This window comes from Peromyscus maniculatus, chromosome 17 (assembly GCF_049852395.1).
Source record: "Peromyscus maniculatus bairdii isolate BWxNUB_F1_BW_parent chromosome 17, HU_Pman_BW_mat_3.1, whole genome shotgun sequence".
NCBI lineage: Eukaryota > Metazoa > Chordata > Mammalia > Rodentia > Cricetidae > Peromyscus > Peromyscus maniculatus.
The window spans coordinates 32,535,077-32,552,266 of record NC_134868.1 but is presented as its reverse complement, the minus strand read 5'-3'; the positions used below and the strand labels follow the sequence as shown (position 1 = coordinate 32,552,266).

Genomic DNA, 17,190 nt, shown 5'->3' with positions numbered 1-17,190 from the left:
TGGGAGAATAGAAAGATCTGGTTATATTGGAAAACTTCGAGAGCACAATAAATGTGGGGAAGGAAGCCAGATTTACTCACACTGAGGAGTAAGTAGTGATAAGGTTTGGTTGAGATGGTGGAGACAGAGTGGGAAAGCCAACTCCCTGGTCCTATAGTCTAAAAGGCTCTTGTTGCTAAGCAATTGGATCTAGAACTTAATCCAATGAGAGACAAAGGAAGAAAGAATTTCTGTTCTCTTTGTCATGTGAGTTCTCAAATAGAAATCCTTGCTTATAATGTAGTTCTTACAAATGAGTCATGAATAGGATCACACCAAGAAATTATCACTACATCTCCTGGTAAGTCACTCAAGAGGTTAGGTCTAAAGGACAGAAGTTCATGAACATACACCTACATACACCTTGATTCTTTTCCAGTTGTTCAGATCTGGGGAAGGACTAGTTACTCCTACTATTTCTTATTCCCCTCTCTTTATTTGGACAGGATAAGCTTTGTAATGTGTTGTTATTCATAGTTTATAAAATATTGAATTAGACTGTAAACAATGGCGAGAGCTAGTTTATGATTAAGATACATGGACTGATGAGTTGGATGAAACAGGGATTAGGAGATGCTAGAGACAGTGTTTAAAGTTCTGTACTAATATGGTACTACAGGCTCTTTTAAATGTGTGGGCATCATCATCATCACTGTATATGTTTATGATCATGTGGAGGGGTGGCTGAGTGTGGGACGGTGTATGTGGAAATCAGAGAACAACTTGCAAGAATTGGTTCTCTCTACTATAGATTTCCAGGATCAAATGCAGATTGTCAGGCTTGGCTGCAAACACTTGTACCCGTTGGGCCATGTCTGCGTATTCTTTCAGATGAAAATGTTACAGTCCTTCAGAACCTGTGGCCTCTTTAGTCATCATTTAAAATAATGTAAGATGTGAGAAAACTGGCTCGACTTTCAAGTTTGTTTGCCAGTGACCTGCTTGCAAGATGAGGTCTTAGTAATGACTTCTGATAGTTCTGTATGGATTAAATAATATTGTTTATTTACAATGTTATTGGTAAATCATCATCCTTTCTATCACAAAATATATAAACTCTATGATCATAACCAAATATACACATACACTTGAGACATATATATATATATACATATATACATATATAGACTTACATTCATGCTCTGCATTATGTTTTCATCTTCTACTATACTACCCACATTTTGCATTTAATTAAAACTTACTCTTCTATTTAGGGAGGTATACAATAACAATCTTTCAGCTTGACCCTTTTGCAAGTTCCCATCATTATTTCTGCTGTTCGCATGCAAACTCTAGACTCCAACAATTCAACAACCACTGATGAAATCACTCCATCCATGTAGCTTCATTTGTTTTCCAGCAGCTTTTGATGCTCTTATTATAGATGCTGGCTATTTTTCTGGGAATATGGATCATATATATATATATATATATATATATATATATATATATATATACACACACACATACATATATATGTATATATATATATGGCTCTCAAGATAGACATAAACAGAGAATCAGCATGTCAGAATTTTATTTATACTTTCTACACATTATCCTCAGACATTCCTTTTACTGATTTTGCTTTCTTATATGGGGTTCTGGGCATTTCATAATGGAAGCCTTCTCTTTATTCTACCTTGTTATTTTCCCCAAGCACCGGACACCCATTACTTTTATAAGTTCTTTCTAAACAAATCTCCTGTCACTGATGTGCAAGGACAAACCAAAGACACAGAAAATATCCTACTATGAGCTTAAAAAGAATTAAATATTATTATTGGTTTTTCTATTTTAAACACTAGGATGTAAGTTCAATAATAACAATTTAAAAAACAATGATAATTTTCAAACAAAAGCCCTTCACATTGTTGAGAAAATGTACAAAATTATAAAATTAAGAAATACTGCAGACAACAAATCAGAAGTTATTAATATAAGGCTATTTAGGGGAAAAAACTTCCATCATGACTTTAAGCTGTGGGCTGAGGAGACTCTGGCTATCTTACTTGAATTGTGTGTTTCCATCTCTTACCCAACCCTCTCAATGGATTCTATGATCCATATTCCCAGAAAGATAGTCAGCATATATAATAAGAGTATCAAAAGCTGGAAAACAAATGAAACTACATGGGTGGAGTGATTTAATCAGTGGTTGTTGAACTGTTGGAGTCTAGAGTTTGTATGTGAACAGCAGGAATAATGAAAGATTGTTATTGTATACCTCCCTGAATAGGAGAGAAAGTTTTAATTAAATGCAAAATGTGACTAGTATAGTAGAAGATGAGAACATAATGCAGAGCATGAATATAAGTCTATTTCTAATGATCTTTGAGGATGAGTTGCAAGGACACAGTTAAACTGTAGGTGCTGGGGGGGTTGCTCACATACTTGCTAAACACAATGGAAGCTTGAAGAAAGGTGAACAGAGTAGTAGACCCACATCGTGGAAGGAGAGAATCAACTCCTACAAATTGTCCTCCAACATCAGTTGGTGACTCCCACAAGGTTTGTGCCACTGTGGTCCTAGAATATTTTGCAAGCAGGACAGATTATAGATCAAAGATTTTGTGGTTTGAATTGGTGTTTACTTTTCTATTTTGGTAGCCTGACGAGTACCCTTCCATGCCACAGACACTAGATCATGGAGGTGAAGGTTCTATGTAAGCACCAGCTCAACTTCTCCATGTTCAATGAGTTGTGTAGATGTCTTCAGCAGTGAGCTCTTGCTGTCAGTTTGTAGAGGGCAACCTATCAGACTCACAATTCTTCGTCTTATCACCATAATATCCCACTCAGACTAACAATTCTTCATCACTCTAATATCCCATAAACCCTATGGGTGCTTTCAGTTATTAATAAAAAATGGGCAATTGTGGGAGCCCGTTCTGGGGTTCCTTGTGGCTTTACCCAGCAGGTCCGAATAGAGGATGATCAGGACCACGGGCCTGAGTGCAGGTGTCTGAGATGGTCTGCACTTGGCTGTGCTGGGGGAGGAGGTCTTTTGCTCCACCCCTTGGCGTCTCTATAAAAACCCTGGGCCAGAGATAGTCAGGGCCCGTTGGAATAGGTTCCAGGCCCTCTCGAGGCTATCCTTTATTTTCTATCTGTTTATCTCCGCAACATTCTCCACTATAAATCCTTCTATCTAATAGTTCCTGCTGATCGCACTCAAGAAAACTCTGGGAAGCTGTGGGGGTGGTGGGTAAATGCCCCACAGGCAATTTGTATGTGCTTTGCTCAATGCATAATGATAGAAGCTTGAATACACCTTTCTCCCACAAATGGGCACACAGTGCACACCATTATTGTCAAGATTATTGTTTCAGTCACCTACTCTGACCATTAAGGCCCATATCATCCATTTATATTTCCCAAGTGTGTACTTTACTATCTACATTTTATGTAAATTATCAACCTGTTTTCATGATAAATGAACAACTCCTTGTTATTGGAAGCCAGACACTCTGCTATTACAGGATTTCCGTTATTAGTACGGTTGAGGCAAAATTTTCAATATTTTTATTTGAGATAGGTATTTTCATATGAGATAGGTACAGATATTTAAAATTTTATCAGATAAATTTATTTGACGATTGATCTTTAGCAATTCTTAACTTTTAATCCAGGAATTTGTTTTTTGATCCACAAGACCAAATTGCCTTCCTGAATCTTTTTATTCTTTCTGGGGTTCCTTGGTTTTCTTTTTCTTTCTGAAAATACGTTGACTTCTTTCAGTGTTTTTCATCTCCAGTTAAGGGAACTCACAGTTCAGTTCAGTTATTTTTCATTTTGTGCGACAAGGGGACTTGAAAATGTACTCCTTTTGAAACCCTCAATCCCGTCCCGAGTGCTGCAACAGATCACCCGTGGCAGCCTGCCCCACCCCATCTCCTGTGGATCCAACAGGCCACCATCTCTTAACCTCCCTCCCCTGACTTGTTACTTTATAGTGGTTTCCATCACCAAGAAGCATTCCCTGTGTTCAAACGGGCTGAGAAGTCCAGTAAAACAGGCAAACACACAGGCATCATACTTGAAAAATTCAGAGAGGAAACAGAAACTAAGGAACAAAATGCCCTTCTAACAAAAACAAACCCAGAAATCAGCACCTGGACCTATAAGAATACCAAATCCAAATGCCTAGACACCAGCACAAGAACACAATAACAGTCAGGGCAATATGTCTCCACTGGAGCCCAGTTGTCCTACCCCAATAGGCCCTGAATGTTTCAACATAGCTTAAGCACAAGAAAAAGAGCTGTATGAGATGATAGAGGCCCTTAAATAGGAAGTAAATCCCTTAAAGAAATCCAGGAAATCACAATCAAACAGTCACAGCAAATGAATAAATCCCTTAAATAAAGCAAAGAAAGTACTGACAGTTGGGGGAAAAAAAGTATAAAACCAACATGCCTTAAATTATTCCACAAAATAGAAACAAAAGGAACATTGCCAAATTCATTTTATGAGGCCACCGTCACCCAGATACCAAAAAGCACATAAAGAGTCAATAAGAAAGAGAATTATGGACCAATTTCTCTTATGAACATAGATGCAAAAATACTCAATAAAATACTTTCAAACCAAATCCAAAACACATCAAAAAAAGATCATCCACCATGATCAAGGAGTGTGCTCCATCCCATCGATGCAGGGGTGGTGCAATGTAAAAACAAAATCAGCCAGTGTAATCCTGTTCTCACACCCTTGGATCCAGCTCACATGCATTGGCACCACCAGGGCCAGCTCTACTGTTCTGCCCTGGAGAGGTGCAGGGCCTGCTCTCCAGAGGGGTACAATTGGTGAGGGGCAGGGCCGCTTCTCACTAGTGCTGCATCAGTGAGGGGCAGGGACAACTTTGTGCAACCCTAGCCTCACTGCTTTCAATGGTAACAGGAGCCACAGACATTAACACAGACCATGCCTGGGTGGGAGCCCAGGTTATTCAGATCTTCAAACACTAACCTGGCCCTAGATGGCGGGTCAGGCCCTGATGTCTGCAAGGCCCTTAGTGGCGAAATGGGCCATGGACATCAATATAGACCCCAGCTGTAATTGGACCGTGGACCTAGACATGGTCCTTGGCAGCTCCTAAGGCTCAAATTACACCATGGTCCCAGTTGGCAGTGCAGGTCACTTAGATGAGCATGGACCCAACAGCAGGGGCCCTCGAACCCCCACATAGTCCCAGGTGTGGGGTTCAGATCTTGGGCACCTTCACTGCCATTGATGGCAACAGGAGCCTCAGACATCAGTGCAGGTCCTGTTGGCATGCAGTAGGGCCATGGACCCAGACATGGCCCAGGCCTGTATACCACCCTGGCCTCAGGTGGTGGTGCATGTTACTCAGGTCTGTATGGGCCAGGCAGCAGCAGAGCCCTCTGGTACCAAGAAGGCCACAGGTGGAGGCCCAGATTCTGGGCATCAATGTGGTCTTTGGTGGTAACACCGGCTACAGACATCATCACAGACTTAGACTACTGTAGGACCCAGACATGGTCCTAGGCAACAGCCTGCGCACAGATGTCATCATGGCCTTAGTTACCATTACAGATTGCCCAGATCAGCATGACCCAAGTGGTGGTGTGACCCCCAAACACTAACATTTCTCCAGGTGGAAGTCTAGACTCTGGGTATCTACTCAGCCTTTGATGGCCACAGGAGTCACAGACATTGATTGACACAGACCCTTACTTCAGTAGGGCCATGGACCCAGACATGGACCATGGCCACAGTTCGGGACTAGACATAACCATGGCCCTGGGTGGCAGCAGGGGCCACCCAGGTATGTATAGCCCTGGCAGCACCTTGACCTGCTAAAACCAACATGACCATGCTATGTTGACCTGCTAAAACCAACCAGACCATGGGCCTCTTCATGGCCCTCAGTAGAAACAGGATCCATGTACATCAACTCAGAGCCCAGCCACAGCAGGGTATGGACCCAGACATGGCCCCTGGCAGCAATCTGGGCTGTATGGCCCTGAGTGGCAGCCTAGGAATCCTGGATTATCATGCCCTTGTGGGGGTACACCCCTTAGACATCAACTAGGTCACAGGTAGTGGCTCAGCCTCCAGGCTTCCATAGGGCCCTTGGTGGTAACAGGAGCCATGGACATCAATACAAAACCCCGCAACTGCATCAGAGCCATGAACCAAGTCATGGCCCTTGGAAGCAGCCAAGCCCCAGACACTGCCATGGCCCTGGGTGAAAAACAGAGCATCTACCTCAGCCTGTTCCTCACCACCCTTGCCTCTCTCCCCAGCACATGAATTGTGTCTCTTTCTCTGCCTCTTTCTCTGCCTCCCATTTGGCCACCCTGTACTCATTCACCATAATGATAATGAATGGCCTGGTGCCGGAGGCTCATGGGTGAAATTCTTCCTGCCCCAGGTCTGGGGGCCTGGGGGTGGGGTGGAGCAGGGAGCTGTCAACATAATTCTTTACAGATCTTGACAGGAGACTTTTCAGCTTCATCTGGATAAACAAGCATGATGACAACAAAAACCCAGGATAGCTAAAACAGTCCTGACAGATAAAAACTGCTGGAGGCCTCCCCATTCCTGATTTCAAGCTGTAGGACAGAGCTATAGTAATAAAAACAGCAAAATATTGACATAAAAAACAGATGCATTGAACAATGGAATTGAATGGAAGACCTAGACATAAATCCAAACACCTATGGACACCTGATTTTTGATAAAGAACCCAGAAATACACATAGGAAAAAAAGACAGCATCTTCAACAAATGGTGGTGGTCAAACTGGATGTCTGCATGTAGAAAATTACAAACAGATCCATATTTATCACCCTACACAAAACTCAAGTTCAAGTGGATCAAAGACTTCAACATAAATCCATATGCACTGAACCTGACAGAAAAGACATGAGTTTTATGCATGGTGATAGATATGGGAGCTATTTGTATTTTTCTACATGTCCACATCCAGGTATGCCAGCATCATTTGTTGAAGAGGTTTTCTTTTTTTCCATTGTACAGTTTCAGCTTCTTTGTCAAAAATCAGGTGTTCATAGATGTATGGATTAATGTCAGATTTATCTATTCTATTCCATTGATCCACATGTTGGTTTTTATGCCAATACCAAGCTGTTTTTATTACTATAGCTCTATAGAAGAGCTTGAAGTCAGGGATGGTGATGTTTCTGGAAGTTCCTTTATTGTACAGGATACTAATAACCAGTGATTATTAATTCTTGTTATTTTGAGGGGTTTTTTTGGTGGTAGTGGTAGTGTGTGTGTATGTGTGTGTGTGTGTGTGTGTGTGTGTGTGTGTGTGTGTGTGTGTGTATTTCCCTTCTTTGGGATTTGCTGGTGTGAAGTTATCTATTGCCTGTGTTTTCCTGGGTGAAGCTAACTTCCTTTGGTTGGAGTTTTCCTTCTAGTACTTTCTATAGGGCTGAATTTGTGAATAGATTTTGTTTAAATCTATCTTTGACATAGAATATCTCATTTTCTCTGTCTTTTGTGATTGAGAGTTTTGCTGGATATATTAGTCTGGGCTGGCATCCATGGTCATTTAGTATCTGCAGAATGCCTGTCCAAGACCTTCCAGCTTTCAGAGTTTCCATAGAGAAGTTAGCGGTAATTCTAATAGGTCTACCTTTACATGTTACTTGGCCTTTTACTTTTGATGCTCTTAATATTCTTTCTTTATTATGTATGTTTAGTGTTTTGATTATTATGTGGCAAGAGGACTTCTTTTTTTGGTCCAGTCCTTTGGTGTTCTGTAACCTTCTTGTATCTTCATAGGCATTTCCTTATTTAGGTTGGCAATGTTTTCTTCTATGATTTTGTGGAATATAATTTCTGTGGCTTTGAGTTAGAATTCTTTTCCTTCTTCTATCCATATTATTCTTAGGTGTGGTCTTTTCATTTTATCCCGATTTCCTGGATGTCTTGTATTAAAAATTTACTGTATTTAATATTTCCTTTGACTGATGAGTCTATTTCCTCTATCATGTATCCTCAATGCCTGAGATTCTCTCTTCCATCTCTTGTATTCTGTTGGTTATACTTGCATCTGTAGTTCCTGTTTGTTTACTCAGATTTTCCATTTCCAGAATTCCCTTGTTTGTGTTTTCTTTACTGCCTCTATTTCAATTTTCAAGTGTTGAAGTGTTTTCTTCGCCTGTTTAGTTGTTTTTTCTTCACTTCCTTGGCTTTCTTTAAGGGATTTATTGATTTCTTCCAATTTTTTGTTTGTCTTTTCCTCCATTTCTTTCTTTCTTTTCTTTTCTTTTTTTTTTTTTTTTTTTTTTGGTTTTTCGAGACAGGGTTTCTCTGTGTAGTTTTTTTTGACTGCCCTGGAGCTTGCTTCAAAGACCAGGCTGGCCTCAAACTCACAGAGATCCGTCTGCCTCAGCCTCCTGAGTGCTGGGATTAAAGGCATGTGCCACTCCTGCCCGGCTTTTTCTCCATTTCTTTAATGGAATTTTTCATTTCCTCATTAAGGTCCTCTATCATCTTCATAAAGTTATTTTATGGTTGTTTTCTTCTGATTCATCTTTCTTGGGATGCTCAGGTCTTGCTGTTGTAGAACCATTCATTTCTGATGGTGCCATATTGCTCTTGGTGTTGTTGAATGCATTCTTACACTGCCACCTGCCCATTTCTTCCTCCAATTTATACAAGTGGAGCCTGTGCCTCTGGGAGTCTCTCTTCTTCCAGTTGGTGCAGATGGAACGGATCTATGGCTCTAGTGGTCACTGGTGCCACATGGGATGGTTGGTGAGGGGGGAGGGGAGGATGCTGTTTCCCAGTCTCTGGGGCTGTGATGGGTTGGGGAGGGGCACAGTATGTGCCCCCAGGGCCAAGGGGCTAGAGAGATGGGCTGTCCAGCCAGGAGTTCAAGGACTTTGAAGCCCCTCTTCATCTCTGCTTTTTCCCCTCTGTTTCTTAAGGTCCTCCTGCTCTGATGGATCCAGTCTTCCAGAAGACAGACCATTAAAGGTCAGTGCTGCATGAGATCAAAGCAAATACCAAGGCAGCAGAACCACATCCCATTCTCCTTTGCTCTCTCTAGTAGGACAAGGTGGCTATGAGTGAGGCTCTAGTACAGGTGAGGATCAGTCTCTTGCAGATATGGTGGAAGGTGTTGTTCTTTCCTTCTGTATGGCCCCTGAGCTGGTGTGCTGAATTCAAAAGTCTTCCAGAAGTAGTGATACCCTTGAGGGTAGCTGTTTCTAGTAGAGACATGAGTCTTGCAGGCTGGAAGTCCTATAGACTGCACTTTGGAGGCCAGAGACACATTATCTCCGTGAAGCCCAAGAATTTTTTGGTATCCAGACATCTCTCTGTCTTCACCTACAGTGACCAAGGAGTCCTCTTTGAGGACCGACCTTTTGTCCAGAATGACTGTTACTACCTTGGTTTTGTGGAAGGGGACCCAGAATCCATGGTTGCTCTTACCACCTGTTTTGGGGGCTTGCAAGGAACATTACAGATAAATGATACAGCTTATGAAATTAAACCCAAGAGCGCTTCTTCCACATTTGAACATCTGGTTTATAAGATAGACAATGACAAAGCTCAATTACCTTCCATGAGATGTGGATTACCAGATGAAGAAAGAGCAGGGCAAGTGAGACTTCAAAAGGATGATGACTCTTCTGTAACACAAATTGTCTATGGGGATTGGTGGACTCACAGACTGAATATTGAACTGGCATTGGTTATAGACCATAAACAATTCCTTTATCGAAAAAGTAATGCTTCTCTTGTGATACAAGATGTATTCATGATTATGAGTGGACTAAATTTCTTCTTATTTCCAGCTGATATTAATGTGGATTTACTAGGACTGGAAATCTGGAATAATAAAAACCCCATACCAGTGAAAGATATATATACTCTCTTGCCAGCATTTTGTAAGTGGAAGAGAGAAAACCTTGATTCTTACATACCACATGACATTGCACATCTCCTTGTGAATTATAATTTTAGTAACTATTTTGGCATAGCCTATGTTGGAACAATATGTAATAAGACATTTGGTTGTGGTATTGAGAGTCTCTTGGGAGAGAATTTCTTCACCTTTGGACATATCGTGGCACATGAGATAGGTCATAATTTGGGCATGCCCCATGATGGGATATTTTGTACATGTGGCACGGAACCATGTGTGATGTCTGCTACAATGGAAGGATCCAGAAAATTCAGCAACTGTAGCTACGCTGTGCTGTGGGAAAACACAGCCAAAACAAGCTGTATGCACAATAAGCCCAACTCTTCGGCTATCTTCCCATTTAAGTTCTGTGGGAACAGGGTGGTTGATCAAGGCGAGGAGTGTGATTGTGGATCCCCTGAAGAGTGTAAATATAGTCTCTGTTGTCTGCCTGACTGTTCTCTCAAGGCTGAAGCTGACTGTGCCACTGGGCTATGCTGCAGCAACCTATGCCAAATCCTGCCATCTGGCACTCTGTGTAGAATTCCGGAGAATGAATGTGACCTTCCAGAATGGTGTAATGGAACTTCACATGAGTGCCCTGAAGATGTTTTTATGCAGGATGGGAGCTCTTGCACTAATGGTGGCTACTGCTATGAAAAAAGATGTAACAGCCATGACGAACACTGCCGGAGAGTTTTTGGCAAGGATGCCAGGAAAGCATCTGATAGTTGCTACCAGGAACTCAATACTTATGGTGATCGTTTTGGTAACTGTGGAATCATGGACAATGTATATGTGAAATGCAATAGTTCAGATATCCTCTGTGGAAGAGTTCAGTGTAACGAAGTGAAAAAGCTTCCCTTTTGGAGGAGTCACTATACTGCACACTGGACTCATTTCAATGGAGTCAGCTGCTGGAGTATTGACTACCACTTTGGGATGACCATCCCTGACCTGGGGGACATAAAAGACGGCACAAGCTGTGGTCCAGAGCATGTGTGCATCAACAGAAAGTGCGTCAGTAAGTCACTTTGGAGAAGCGATTGTTCACCAGAGACCTGCAACAAAAACGGAGTCTGCAATAATAAACATCACTGCCATTGTGACCCTGGCTGGAGCCCACCACACTGCCTGGTCAATGGAACTGGAGGGAGTATTGACAGTGGTTCACCTGGAAACGAAACTAATGAGAGAGAGGATGACAAGGACACGGACAAGGACAAGGACAAGGACAAGGACAAGGACAAGGACAAGGAGAAGGAGAAGGACAAGGAGAAGGAGAGGGTGAAGAAATCACAGAAAAATAACTTAATAAGTTGGTTATTTCCTATTTCTTTTGTGGTTTTTCTTTCCCTTTTATTTCTTTGGCTTTTTTCGGGCACTCCACCATCACCTGAGGACAAAGAGACGACGGAACCATCACTCGAGGAAGAAGAGACTAGCACTTCAACTTCAACCACTTCAACTAATACAGAATAGAACCATTGCTTCGAAAACTATCTTTACCATTTAATGGAATTTCCCACATAGAAATTTTTAGTATTCTGGTGGGAGAAATGCTATTGTGTGTATTATATGCTACTGATAAAACATCCCAGCAATCTATGATGAGCCAGACGAATATACTTCGATCATGCAATGAAAATAAAAACTATCATATTGCTACTCTTCATACTCTGAAGAAATTATGGAACTTATTTCAATTTTTTAGTTTACTTTCTCTCATTTTCTAGTTAAAAAAAAAACTTTTATGGGTTGCACCTTTTTGAATCATTGGCCAAAGGTGGTTCCATAGAGCCATCAAAATTTCATAGCCTACTACTGCCAGTCCACCCAGGATTCTCCACATCTTGGTGGTAAGACTCCTTTGCTGAAGATACCACTCATTATTCATGAAATAGTTCATTGAGTATTGACATTAATGGTTCTTCAGTGGTCTTGTAGAATTGTGCTGAATTCATTCAGCCCTTTTTTGGGAGGGTGGGGGGTGATGCTGGGAGATTTTTAGTTACTGCTTCTGTCTCAGTAAGGGGTTATGAGTCTACTAATTGTTAACTTTTGTAGATCATATACATCAAGAAATTAATCTATTTCCAGTTTGGTGGAGGGCAGATTTTAAAATTATCTTTGTGATTCGCTGGATTTTTTTTCATATTTGTTGCAACAGCTCCTTTTTCATCTCTAATTTTATTAATTCAGCTCTTCTCTGTCCATCTTCTGGTTAATTTGGCTAAAGATTTCTGAATACTGTTGACTTTCTCAAAGGTCAAGTCTTTGTTTCATTGAATCTTTGTATTTTGTTTTTGTTGCTGCTGTTTGTTTAATTTCATTGATTTTAGCCCTGAGTTTGATTGTTTTTTCACATCTATTCTTTTTTTCCCTTTTATTTTATTTTACAATACCATTCAGTTCTACATATCAGCCATGGGTTCCCCTGTTCTCCCCCTTCCACCCCCTCCCCTTACTCCCAGCCCACCCCCCATTCCTACCTCCTCCAGGGCAAAGCCTCCCCCAAGGACTGCGATCAACCTGGTAGACTCAGTCCAGGCAGGTCCAGTCCCCTCCTCCCAGGCTGAGCCAAGCATTCCTGCATAAACCCCAGGTATCAAACAGCCAACCCATGCAATGAGCACAGGACTCGGTCCCACTGCCTAGTTGTTCACATCTACTCTTCTTGTGTATTATTTCTTCTTGTTTTTCTAGAGCTTTCAAGCACGTCACCTAAGTTACTATGATGAAATTTCTTCAGCATTTTATGTTGACACTTAGTGCTATAAACTTGCTTCTTAGAACAGCTCTCGTTGTGTCCCATTTGTTTGAGTATGCTGTGTTTTCATTTTCATTTAATTCTAAAACACTTTTAATTTTCTTACTGATTTCTGTCTGGACTCAATTATCATTCAGTGGTTAGTTGTTCAGCTTCCATGAGTTGTAAACTTTCCACTGTTTCTATTGTTAATATCCATCTTTAATCCAGAATGGTCAGATAAAATGCAAAGTGTTATTTCGATTTTTTTAATATATTATATTGTTGTTGGTTGTTCTTTTCCTCTTTTGGAGGTCCCACCATCCATCTCCGAAATAAATCACACACAGAGGCTCATTTTTACTTATAAATGCCCACCTTAGCTGTTGTAGAATATTATTTTAAGGTGTGTTATTTTTGTTTATGTTGCATTTGTTTAATTCTGTGAAGCTGTGTTACTGTGCCTGTCTAAAACACCTGATGGTCTAATAAAGAACTGAATGGCCAATAGCAAGGCAGGAGAAAGGATAGTCATGGTTGGCAGGCAGAGAGAATATGTAGAAGGAGAAATCTAGAAGAAGAGGATAGAAAGAAGGAGCCAGAGAAGGAGGAGGTCATCAGGGGCCAGCCACCCAGCTAGCTAACCAGCAAACCATGGAGTAAGAGTAAGATTTACAAATGTAAGAGAACAGGAAAAGCAAAGAGGCAAAAGGTAGATGGATAATTTAAAGTTAAGGAAAGCTGGCAAGAAATAAGCTAAGCTAAGGCCAGACATTCATAATTAAGAATAAGCCTCCATGTGTAATTTATTTGGGAGCTGGGTGGTGGGACCCCCAAAAGAGTAAAAAAAACAACCAGTAACACTTAGCTTGGCTTGTTTCTTGTCAACTTTTCTTAACTTTAAATTATTCCATCTATCTTTTGCCTCTGGGCTTTTACCTTTCTCTTACTTCTGTATATCTTACTTTCACTCTTACTCCATTGCTGGCTGTGTGGCTGGGTGGCTGGCCCCTACTGTCCTCCTCTCCTTGTTCTCTTAATTTTTCCTTTCCTCCCAGATTTTCCCTTCTATTTATTCTCTCTGCCTGCCTGCCCTACCTATCCTTTCTCCTGCCTCGCTGTTGGCTGTTCTGCTCTTTATTAGACCATAGGTGTTTTAGACAGACAAAGTAATGCAGTTTCACAGGGTTAAACAACTGCAACATAAACAAAAATAACACGCCTTAAAATAATATATAGCCAGGTGGGGACGGCACACTCCTTTAATCCCAGCACTCGGGAGGCAGAGCCAGGTGGATCTCTGTGAGTTCGAGGCCAGCCTGGTCTACAGAGTGAGATCCAGGACAGGCACCAACAACAACAAAAACAAACAAACAAACAAAAAAACCAAAACTACATGGAGAAACCCTGTCTCGAACCCCCCCCCCCCATTTCTACAACATTATATTTTTATATGTTATATTTTTTAAGTGTTGAGACTTTTGCTGTGTCCTAATATGTAGTCAATTTTGAAGAAAGATCCATGGACTGCTGAAAAAAAAAAGTATATTCTTTAACATTTGGGTAGAATGGTCTATAGATTCTGTCAGGTTTATTTGATTTAAGACAATAATTAACTAGCATTTCTGTTTGGTTTTTGTCTGGATAACTCATCTATCGGCAAGTGTGGGGTATTGAAGTCATCCATTATCACTGTGTGAGAGTCAATATGTGATTTTAACTGTAGTAGTGTTTTTTATAACTTGGGTGCCTTTGTACTTGGTGCATAAATGTTTAGAATGGCTATATTCCTCTTGGTGGATTTTTGGTGAGAATGTACTGTCCTTCCTAATTTATTCTGATTAATTTTTGTTTGAAGCCTGTTTTAAAAGATATTAAAATGTCTACACCTGTTTACTTCTTGGGTCCATTTGTTTGGAATACCCTTTTTCATCCTTTTCCCCTAAAGTGATGTCTGTCCTTGTTGGTGAGGTATGTTTCTTGGATGCAGCAGAAGATGAATCCTGTTTTCTAATCCAATTTGTTAGTTTATGTCTTTTTATTTGGGTACTGAGATCATTGATATTGGGAGATACTTGTGAGCAATGTTTATTAATTTCCAATATTTTGTTGTGGTGGTGTGGCTTTTTCACTTTTTTTTTTTTTTTTTACAAACAGTTCTGGAATTATTTATTCCTTGTGTCCTGTTGGGTGTAGTTAGCCTTCTCTTCAGAGTAAAAATTTCCTTCTAGTGCCTTCTGTAGAATGGACAGAAGTTGCTCAATTTTTTTTTTTTTATCATAAAATGTTTTTCTTTTTCCATTGATTGTGATTGAGGGTTTTCTGGGCATAGTGGTCTGGGTTGGAATCTCCGGTCTCTTAGAAGTGGTAGAACATCTGTCCAGGTCCTTCCTTCTGGCTTTCAGAGTCTCCACTGAGTAGTCAAGTGTTATTCTAAAGGGTCTGTTTTTATATATAACCTGTTCTTTTTTCCTTGCAGCTTTTAATATCCTTTCTTTGTTCTGTATATTAGCATTTTGATTATTATGTGCCATGTAGAGTTCTTTTTTTTTTTTCTGGCCCTGTCTATTTGATATCCTGTATACTTCTTGTATCTTGATAAGCACCTTATGCATTATGCATTAAAGGGAATTTTCTTCTATGATTTGTTTAAAAATATTTTCTATGCCTTTGACTTAGGTTTCTTCTCCTTTCTCTGTACCTTTCACTCATAGATTTGGTCTTTTCACAGTGTCCCCGAGTTCCTGGATGTTTTGTGTCTGGGTTGTTTTTTAGATTTAACATTTTCTTTGACAAACTATCCATTTTTTTTTCTACCATGTCTTCATCATCTGAAACTCTCTCTTCCATGTTTCTTTGTTTGTTTGGTTGGTTTGGTTTGGTTGGTTTTTTTTTTTCAAGACAGGGTTTCTCTGTATAGCCCGGCCTCTGTTGTAAGTCCTGGAACTCTGTAGACCAGGCTGGCCTCGAACTCAGAGATCCACCCATCTCTGTGTCCCAAGTGCTGGGATTAAAGGGCTTCGCCACCACCGCCTGGCCCTCTTCCATGTTTCTTAATCTAAAGTTTTTATTTGACAACCTGTTTTCTATTTCTGTTTTCATTTCAGTTTGGGTATTTTTAAATGGATTCTACTTGTTTATTAGATTCTTCTTTCATCTCTTGAATTATTTTCAATTGTTCATTGTTTGTGTTTTCACAATCTTCAGTAAGACTTTTATTTATACCCTCTTTTATGTCTTCAAACACATTCATAATTTCTACTTTGAAATCCTTTTCTTGTGTTTTAGCTAAATTGCTTTCCTTGTGGTCTAACACAATAAGGTTGCTGGATGTTCACATGGCCTTGGTTGCTTAAGTTTATGATTTTGCAGTGGATGTAGGCATCTGGAGTTCTGACATTTGGATTGTTTTTTAGTGTAGACAGCTGGTCTTTGTTGGGAAGTTTTTTCATCATTTGGTTGCTGTTGCCCACTCTGAGTCCTATCCAAGTATGGTCCATGTGAAGTCCCAGGTAGATGGGCTAAACAAAATGGGAAGGGGAGTACTAGGGGGACCCTAGGTCTACATAAAAAGGGTAAGCCCCTAGAGGGGGTGGGGATGGGCTAGGAGGAGAGGTTCTTACAGGCAAGTTTCAGCAAGGCTAATGGTAAGTCTGGAGAGACTGGAGTAAGTTTTTGTTTTGTTTTGTTTTGAGTTGTATTGTGTTGTTTTTAAGACAGATTCTGACTATGAAGACTAGGCTGATTTTGAACTTGTATTCCTCCTGCCTGAGTATGCCAAAACCTGGCTTATAGGCATGCCCCACAATGTACATCTAAGACAACTCGTTTCTTTTGTTCTTTTTTTGTTGCTTTTGTTTTTATTTATGTTTATTTTTATTTACTGGGCCTTGTACATGTTTGGCAAGCAGTCTATCACTAATCTATATTTCCTAGGCTGGTGGTTTATTCTTTTAAGATCTGAAAAATAAATTTGTGTGTATATATGTGTGTACACATGTATATGTGTACCCTTGGGAGCCAGAAGAGGGTGTTGGATCCCCTGGAGCTGGAGTTACAGGCAGTTGTGAGCTGCCCAGTGTGGATGCTGGGAAGTCAAATGCCGGTCCCCTGGAGGTACAACAAGTTCTTGTAACCTGCTGAGCCATCCATCTCCTCAGGCCCCCAGTGGTTTATTTTTATTATATTATATTAGTGCCTTGGCTTCTACTGTGTGAGGATCCAACTCATGGAATTCTCTGTACCTGTATGTTTTCAATGCTGTTTCTCAATCACAAAACACCTATCCCTTTTCATTCTGCTTTGTCACATGAAGAGAGGGAGCCTCCAAGTTTTGTGTCTTTATTATTAGCCCTTTGTAGTAGAATGTTCCCATAGGGAATCCAGAGGGGAACTAGAAACTTGTTTGGTTGGAGTTTCTATCAGTTTACCCCAGTGTCGGCTCTCGTCTAGGCAGGAAAAGCAGGTTTTAGGGTCTGAACATGGTTAT

General features: G+C 40.6%; 2 protein-coding genes across 2 annotated transcripts in view; both read left to right on the top strand.

The window, feature by feature from the left end:
• The first annotated feature begins 241 nt into the window (after positions 1-241).
• Positions 242-17,190, top strand: part of LOC102916786 (disintegrin and metalloproteinase domain-containing protein 25-like) — a 44,327-nt gene continuing 27,378 nt past the window's right edge. The window contains exon 1 of the mRNA XM_076553490.1: positions 242-340. The gene's annotated coding sequence lies outside the window, so the exon portion shown is untranslated. The remainder of the gene's footprint in view (positions 341-17,190) is intronic.
• Positions 244-11,627, top strand: LOC102916471 (disintegrin and metalloproteinase domain-containing protein 24-like). The gene is made up of 2 exons (XM_076553489.1): positions 244-340; positions 8,970-11,627. Exon 2 carries the CDS (start codon positions 9,107-9,109, stop codon positions 11,432-11,434), a length of 2,328 nt encoding a protein of 775 aa, XP_076409604.1. The 5' UTR covers positions 244-340; positions 8,970-9,106; the 3' UTR covers positions 11,435-11,627.

What these genes read in the sequence shown, in the direction of transcription:
- LOC102916471 (XM_076553489.1), top strand. Translation starts at nt 9,107, where the DNA reads ATGAGTGAGGCTCTAGTACAGGTGAGGATCAGTCTCTTGCAGATATGG.